The sequence below is a fragment of the Papilio polytes genome, unplaced genomic scaffold (genome assembly GCF_000836215.1).
Source record: "Papilio polytes unplaced genomic scaffold, Ppol_1.0 DF821845.1, whole genome shotgun sequence".
NCBI classification, from domain to species: domain Eukaryota; kingdom Metazoa; phylum Arthropoda; class Insecta; order Lepidoptera; family Papilionidae; genus Papilio; species Papilio polytes.
In genome coordinates, this window is record NW_013527359.1 from 2,547,607 (window position 1) to 2,556,655 (window position 9,049).

The 9,049-nt window shown below is 36.2% G+C and overlaps 1 protein-coding gene across 1 annotated transcript in view; it reads right to left on the bottom strand.

Annotated features, from left to right (window-relative positions):
- LOC106107795 overlaps positions 1-9,049 on the bottom strand; it is a 98,308-nt gene that overhangs the window by 4,810 nt on the left and 84,449 nt on the right. The window contains exons 5-10 of the mRNA XM_013288799.1: positions 2,985-3,210; positions 1,875-1,944; positions 1,458-1,585; positions 855-998; positions 421-566; positions 5-55 (exon numbers count right to left, since the gene is read on the bottom strand). Coding sequence (XP_013144253.1) covers positions 5-55; positions 421-566; positions 855-998; positions 1,458-1,585; positions 1,875-1,944; positions 2,985-3,210 — 765 coding nt within the window. The remainder of the gene's footprint in view (positions 1-4; positions 56-420; positions 567-854; positions 999-1,457; positions 1,586-1,874; positions 1,945-2,984; positions 3,211-9,049) is intronic.

The following is a 9,049-nucleotide window of genomic DNA, read 5'->3' on the forward strand; positions in this document are numbered from 1 at the left end:
CAGCGCTCGTTCAAGTAGCGGGACGACACGTCATCCACAGGGATGCGGACAGTTCCTGGATAATATAAAATTTTATTATATAGTCGTACTCGACAAAAGGAATAACAAGATATAACATGAGACACGAAGTATTTAATTAAACAGAAAGCATATACGTCCGTACTTACGATATCAGACATTTTTTTTATTTTTAAACATTTAAATTATACATGATAAGGATGACATGGTTACAATAAAACAGGACATGAATTGAGCAAGGGATGTGTGTCATGGAATGCGATATATAGCTGTTATCAAGTAAAATTAAGGTCTAAAAATTAAAAAAAAAACATTAATGTATACTGTTAGTTGTTTTCTATAGCAACACATGCTAGGGAGAGAGTTTCTATCAGTTTACGTTGTGTCGATAGTTGTACGTACCGACTAGCGCGTGTTTGTCCCGCTTGCGCGCGCGCCGCTCCGGCTCGCGGTACACATTGACGTGAATATTGCGTACTGCGGGTAAAGCGCCGAATTCGTACACCTCGCCCCAGAAGCACAGCTCCGTCTTCAACTTCGACGACGACCTGAAAACAATAAAACATTGCGTTACTTTTTTTGTAAAATGTTACTCAGTTTTACTTCGACTTTGTCATAAGGCAATGTTTTATGATGTCTGGTCTTTTTATATCTTCGCAAAGATAATCCGTATATTATAATGAATGAGTTTTAAAATTACATCATTAAAACATCCATTTTGTAAAAAAAAAACTTCATTGCATTAAAAAAAGTATGTTTACTTCTTTTCATTCGTCGATTTTCCTTCCACACCAGAACAGACTTCATTGATAAATAGTGCATGCATAATTAAATACCTTGCATAGAGCGTATCGTCGAGCAGTATTTCGCAGTAGTATCGTTTCTTGGGCGGTATGGCCTTGGCCTCTAGGAGCCACAGTTTGACGGTGCGCTCGCATCGTCGTGTACGCATCTCGTCCGGTCGCGCCGCTTGCCGTAGGCTGTGGAAACGAGTATAAAAAACACGTTATTAATGCGAATATGCGTCTCGAATGACGCGAGGCGCAATTTAATACTGCATGCAAACGACTTCTACACGCACTTTGGTTAAGTAATGATGATGACATTCCACATTATGTTTGTGTTATAACTTTGTGTATCGCTTAGTAACCATATTATTTAGGTTGCATCGAATACTTTAATTTTCGATAATAATATTATATATCTATTATTGTCCATATTACGTTTTAATCGTCTGAAATCTAGTTCTATATAACGTAATATGATAATTTACACTCTACTTTTTGAAACGAAAATATAATATATAAAATAAAGTTATTATTTACAAATGAAAGAACCTAAAGGTTATCAAAGATTAACCCAACACCAAAAAACCTGTTAGAAATACACTTAAGTTTGTTTATCAATAAAAGGGGGTTACTAGGGCGACATAAACCGACCTGTATATCCAGCGATCGCGTTCCTTCCTCGAGGCACAGGCGAAGTACCGCGGTGCTCTGTTCTCTGCGCTGAGCGCGAAGCAGTGCGCGCGGCCCAACACCGACGAGTGCAGCGCACGGATTTCTACCTGCGAATGCATGCACTCCTAGTACATACGTGCTTTGAATGCGTCACGCTCGCAACGATTTATGGCGAACGTAAACGGAATGTTATATGGAAAGTAAGGTAAACAAGATTTACATCTTATAACGATCGGTATGCACGTAAACGCATCTTTGTATGCGGAAGCAAATTAACCGAGAACACCGTAAGTTATTGAGGTTATTTAACTCTAAACTAAAACGATTTCGAATCTATTTTAGAAGTTATCAATAGGTACAATTACTTATACACTATGCAGCTATAGTTATACGTACTTGATTTGGTGGTCCCAAATCCATAGTGGATACGGCGGGTGAGTGTGCTGACAGTAGACTTTCATGAGATCTGAAATAAAAAAACAACAATCTATAAGTACCAGATAACGTAAAAACATATCCTAATATGTCAACGAACAATTTGAAACAAATACATTAATAACATGGCGTTCTACTCGAGGCAGAAAACTAATAGAATCTTATGTACCTAAACATAACTTTAACTACCTGAGGGGTTAACTCATTAACTCTCTAATGGGCAAACCATAATTAGTCATAGATAAAATTTATTACAGACAGCACCTAGTCTATTCAAATAAAACATAAGCTATTTTAACATGCAATACTTTACGTAATACAATATGCAATAACAATGAAAATCATATTGACGCTATTCAATGAACCGGATTAAATTATCAGACGAGCCTTCGCAATTAACAGCGTCGATTGTAATTAGCTATAGGTAATAAAGACGTCACAATCAAGTAATTCGCCGTCAGTATACTCAGCTAATGAGGGTTCGCCACTCGCCAGCGACACTCCTAACACCCCGTCTGGATAATTCCTTTTAGTCACGATACTGCTAAATGAATTAGGTAAGCGATACTTTGATTGCTTATTCACAGTTAATACTCTATTGTGTTTAGAAAAAGATATTGAAGCTATGGAAATAGTTGAGAGGACAATGAAGAGGTTTATGTAATTAAATTAGCATTTTGCTTTAAAAAGGGTGAATTAGTTTTCTTTTAGGGGTTCGCTTTACAAGACTAGAGGACCAAAGTTATATAAAACTTTTACGATGACATGATTTTAAATTCTAGCATATAGATCCAATCTGTTTTTTTAAACATACCGTGATAGCAGACATTGAGTCGTGACAGTTTATTAGTTGGAGTGATAAACGAGCAAACGACACATCGCTAGACGGACACATTCGCCTCCCATATGGGATCAAAATAGAAATGCGCCCACATTGGGAGTTCGAGTAGGTAATATTAGCAATAGACACATTAGACGTGATCAAAATTGGTATGTAGTTTTAACCATAGACACATGAAAAAAAAATTCATTATGCAAGCTACGGTAATTTAAAATACAAAAATCTCATACCTTGAGGTCCGTAGTGCGTGTGTCGGAGGATGTGTGGGGACAGCAGCCAGCGCTCTTTCTCTTTCCAGCTTCGTAGCTGACTTGGTCCTTTTGAGCGGGTTGCTTCTGAACGATCGCTTCGAGAAGAAGAAGGAGGCGAGCCGCGAGGGGCTGTGCTGCGCCTGCGCACCCGGCACCGGCGTGCTCGGTGCCGAGCCCCGCCGACATGCTTTCTCATATGATGTGTCTGGAAATAAAATATATCTATTATAGTAAGCGTAAACAATTGCTGGACGTAGAGTTGTGAAAAAAGATGCAAAAAGCAAACAAAACATGAATTCGTCAGTATATTTTGTGGGAGGACCATTCTGCGCCTTTCTATGTGAGGCGATACGCACAATGTATTTTTTCTACAATATTTATAATACGTACATAGTGCTGAAAACATTCCGCCCACAACGCACATACACACTTACATTTCATAAACTTTATTTGGATCCACTCATATGCATTGTTATGAATCCTGGACAATTTATTGAACAGAACTTGCATTACTGCCATCGCTCTAGAGTACTCAATAATAACTGATTTATGTAGTCATATAAAATGAAAACAATCACGCGGTTTTCAATTCTCGGCATTGACGCCTCTTTGTCTACAAAACTGGGCATTAGAGGAAAACGACGTATGAATGTGACAATTTTACTGCATGGATTTAACCACAGGAATCTAGTAAATAATGAATTGCCGCTATTTGGTACGCGTAGGAAATTCCTAACGGAATTAAATCTGCGACGGACTAGAGACTTCTTAAATTAAAGGCGAAAACGAAATTATTTAAACAACAGAAGAGGCGTGTTGTATGATTTATTAACTGTATTTATTATTCTGAAGAATGGTTCCAAAGAGGTAAACATTTTGTAACATACAATATCTTGGTGTACTTATACTATATTATAAAACAATTGAATTCTATAACATATATCGATGCAGCACCAAGTGTTGTGGCGTGGCTTCCGGCGGAAGTTGCACGCACGCTGCCCGTGACCGTTGCGCATGCGCCAACAAACGTTAGAACCTTGAATGTTTTGTAAATAATATAACGATATACTTTTATTGTAACACCAGCAACTGCAATTACATTTGCATACACGTAGCACTTACACAATCTTCATTTAACGAGTCCATAGTTTCTTTATTCTAATGATTACATGTCACTTAGATGTCTTTTTAACCATTGGTCGTGGTTATAACCGAAAAATTTATTCAAAAATATATTTTATCTGTCATGTTTCCTTACAAATAAGGCAACCAAAGATGCTTGTCGTGTAAAAAGTATCAACGGTGAAAATTTTAATATGAAAATGTATTTATTGTGAGTTATTTGTTATTTGGAAAAAGTACTAACGTAAAGTATTGCGAATTTTATACAAATAGGTAAACTAATGGTCCGGTTCAAATGCAGTTCCTAGAAAGCGCTGAATCAACAAATGGGTTAACATTTTACGTAGTTTTAGTTAACAAATGTGCGGAATATAATGAATCAAATTACCGATGACTCAAATGTTTTCGCTAAATTGTTTATTTAACTTAATATCCGTATATGGCATGGTTTTAAATGTTCAATTTTTTGATGATGTAGTTGACAATATTGTTAGTATGAACGTGTCGGTAGCTGAAGCCCAATTCGGGTTTAAATCTGCAAATCATATTGGTGGCAATATACCCAATAGACAAAAGTCAGTCAATAATTTACATTTTCACAGATTTCTTTCATATACAAGAAACCTTTATCCAGATATTACAATGTACAAGATTAGAGGTCATGTTTTTGCCGAGCATCACCTTGGCAACATTTGATTAGGTAACAACACGAATATTTCATCCTTCGCATTAGCATAGGAAAAATACGAACACGCAATTCTTTCTTCTATCAAAATAAAGCTTGTTTGCCGAAAAGACATTGATTGAATGTGACACGAAAAATCGTAGTAAATTTTTACGTTTGGCGACCGGGAGATTTTTATCGTAAACTATGTAATTTGAGTAATAGTGTTATTATGTAGAAAATTAACATTTCACGATTTTTGCATGTATGTTATGGTTATCCGGTGTTTTATTTTAGTTTTTCTTACTTAATATAATATAATATTATATTATAAATGCGAAAGTTTGGATGAATGGACGGATGTTTGTTAGAGTTTAAAGCCTAAACGGTTGAACGAATCTCTATAAAATTTGGCATAGTTGTAAAACATAGTCTGGAAGAAAACATGGGCTACTTACTTAATTGTAATTCCACGCGAATGGAGTCGCGGGCGAAAGCTAGTTAATTCTATATTGACAAAATATGTTTTGTAAAAAGTATCTTCTATTTATACAAATAGTAACAAAAAAAAACAATAACTCATAGTTTCAACAAAAACTACAAGTAGAGCGTGCATAAAGTAATGGCGTTTTTCACTTTTACAGTAGCACGAAATTTGCTTGCATTTACAATAAAATAACACAGAATCGTTTTTCGAAACAAAAACACATTCTTTTCCACGCCACGTGTTTTGTAAAACTTTCTCTGGACCATATTGCTTTATCGTTATAGGAAAGCAACAGATGTCGATTCGAACCCATTACGTTATTGTGGTCGTTAGGGGATGTCAAGTTGTCGCACACTTTGACTTACGGCACGCCCGCTCTAACAAAAATCGTTCGTCATTCAACGCGTTCGCGCCATCTGATCAAGTGACGGTAGTCGACTGTTACTAGTTTACAAATTGCTTTGTACAAACATCCAAACACGTAAACTGATTTAAGATTGAAGTAGGCATTGCCGTAGGATTTTTACTAATACTATAAATGAGAAAGTTTATATGGATGGATGGATTTTGTTTGAGTTTGTCGCCTAAACGGCCGAGCGGATCTCGATTAAATTTGGCATAGATTAAAAGGGAACACATAGATTACTTACTTTTGTTCTACGCGGACGGAACCTTACATAAACGTAACCGAAATATCCAAAAACATGGCGTATATTTGCGAAATATTCTCTAAAATATTTGTAACATAATGTAAAGTTTGTAACACAACAAAACAAGTAAGCATGACAAAGAATTAATAAACATTCTAAAAGACACACCCCTATCTTTAAACAATGTCGCCAATAGATAAAGTAACGACGGTTGCACCCTCAAAGAGGTCATTGACCTAAAACCGACGAGTTTACACAGTGCCCGGTAAAAGTGAGTCACTCCAAAGCAATTATTGCAACCTCGCAACACCGCGCAGGAAGTCTTTGAAGAGCTGACAGAACTTTTTAAGTACATACTTAAAAGGGAATAAAAAGCTGTTGAATCAATTCTTTATCAGTTAAGTCATTTCATATGATAACTAATTCTAGTAATTAATTGACTCTACATCATCAGATTCAAATGAGAGAGATTCGTACCCCGGTCTATAGGTTAACTGTCGATGGGTAGTTTTATGTTATCAATAAAAGATGTTTGTTTAGCCAACAATTAGTAACTTATATAAACTATATACAAAGCATTCGTAATTATCATATTACTGACGTAAGATTTAACCAACGCCGTGAAACTTGACCTACATATCAGCAGCAATATTTTCATTCATTTGTAGACGTAATTAAGACATCTTAAAAAATCTTTAAAAAGTTGTTTTGAAGAAATTACTACGAAAACATTATACAAAAGGAATAACTGAGATAACCTTGAATTATTCATCGTGGAATTTAACGCAACGGTAATTGAAAGAAAAATCGTAAATGCTATTAGAATGTGTGTGTGAATGTTCAACGAATGCTTTACTTTGATAAGGCTACGTTGATAAACGCCCACAAGGAAGTGCGTGCAACAGTCGAGATATGCAACACCGCGCCGCACAATCAGTAAAAGTCTCTCCTTGTTTATGTTATAAAAATGATAACTTTGTACCGTCCAGTACTACGCAATTGTTTACTTTAAAAATATAAATAAATAATTGGAATATGCGGAATGGTATTTCAAGATGTAGTCGAATTCAAATAAAAAAATGTTTTTCGTCTAGTCTTTATTTAGATATGATATTGATTTTCTACATTTTTTTACTTTGCGTGCAACATGTCAGAGTTTCTATTAATTTTGTGTAGTAACAATCGAAAGCTTATTTAAAATTGGCCGGTGGTAAAGTTGTTAGCACCCTTTGTCATATTTAATGCCTACAAAGCCCGATGAATTGCGATCGTCATTTGCTATTCTTGTCTCGTTGCCCGCTTGCCGTTCTACTCGGATAACCTTTGTGAAATAACGTCCTTACTGCGATATTCTAAAGAGACAAATGGGATATCAACGCAGAAGGATTATTCCGGAATATTTGAATATAAGTCCTGAAATTGTATAAGAAAACATTACGTGCTTTTCCTTATTTTTACCGATTACAGTTTATTCTTTAGATGACGCAATATGTAAACAGACTTATCTTTGTTTGCATGGACAGCCAATCAATCTACTATTATATCGTTATTTATACAATCCATCTATCTTTTCTCAGGACGTTTATGTATCTGAATTCGTTCAGATTCATCACTCACAATCGCGACCCCCTATATAATAGAGCATTGAATATTTGAAACCTTTTGAAAAAAACAAATTGCAATAAGTCTATTAAAATAAGCGATTAATTTAGCCGCCAAGGATTATCTTAGTACAAAATTAAGAACACAGTATTAGCAAATTGAAATAATTTGACTATTAGAAATAACAAAAGGTTCCGTTATATGAACTGTTTCGCCTTTTTTGTAAGGAAGAACAAACGCATCGATATAAACGCGTTTCGAATATATATCACAATAACGGTTACAATGGCCTACTGAGAAGTGCGTAAAAACATACATCGCAAAATATTTTCTAACAAAACAAATATTTCGGCCGCAACACAACAGCAGAGCAAATCACGATTTATGCGGAGACCCTTGTCTCATATAGTATTCATTGAGTTATAAGGTTTATCTTTTTCCTTTGCAACAGAAACGAGAAAATATCATATTTAGTATGTCTGATATGAGAAAGATACGACCTTAAGAGATTTTATTGGTACCGTGTTTTCAATGGTGCCTTCTGATACTGACATAACGTCTTGTTAGAAATGTTCCGTGAACCATCCTCTCTTTGTCTCGCAATTAGCAACTATTGTCTAGTAAATGAATAGTTTAGTAACAATGAAGAACGAAACTGTTGAGTCACTTATAATAGGAACGTTGTTCAGGAACAGTTCTTCTAAAACGCCCTTCCAATCATGAATTGCAACATTTCTTATTCCATATAAATCATCTGCCTTTTAAAAACAAGATGAAATATAACTGTGTCCCGATATTGTAAACTAATCGATTGTATAATTCTTACCAGAATGTACAGCGACTTCGTCATCGACATCGAGACAGCTTCGACGCAGACTCAACGGGCTGTTGGCAACCTCGGCTTCGTTCTTCTTGATCAGAGCTCCGATAACTTCAGCCTCACCACCGTTATCGTCAACAAATTTATCAAAATCGTCGGTAAGGTTCGTTACCACCGCCACACTGTCGTCTAAACCTTCTTCAATATGCCTTGCAGTGATGCTGCGTAACAAGGAGTTACTTCGCGACAGCTTCGTGCTTCGCGATCGACGGATGAAATTAAGTCCGGACATTCGCCCCGGACTTTTGTTCGGACTTTCCGGTGTGACGGTTATTTTAGGCGTCCTAAAGATAGATGTGGAGCTACTGCTGCCTCTAATAGGCGATGTAGCAATAAGATTTTGCGGCAATGTTTTTGATTTTTCTTTGTTAGGAGAGAGCATATTTGGCGAGTCGGGTATTAGTGATAAATTAGAATTTCGAATAGGACTCTTAGAAGATAACTTATTACCGATACTGGAAGTTGAATTATTCAACTTGTGTGAAACTGAACTCCCTAATGGTGAAAATACTCTATCGTAGCGAGGTTCACATGAAGTCGTGCTTCTTAGTCTAGGTTTTGAATGTCTTTGGGGACTGTTTTCGGTTGCGATTCGTGGACTAGTGGAATCTCTTTGTGCGATTCGAGCTAATGCCTCAT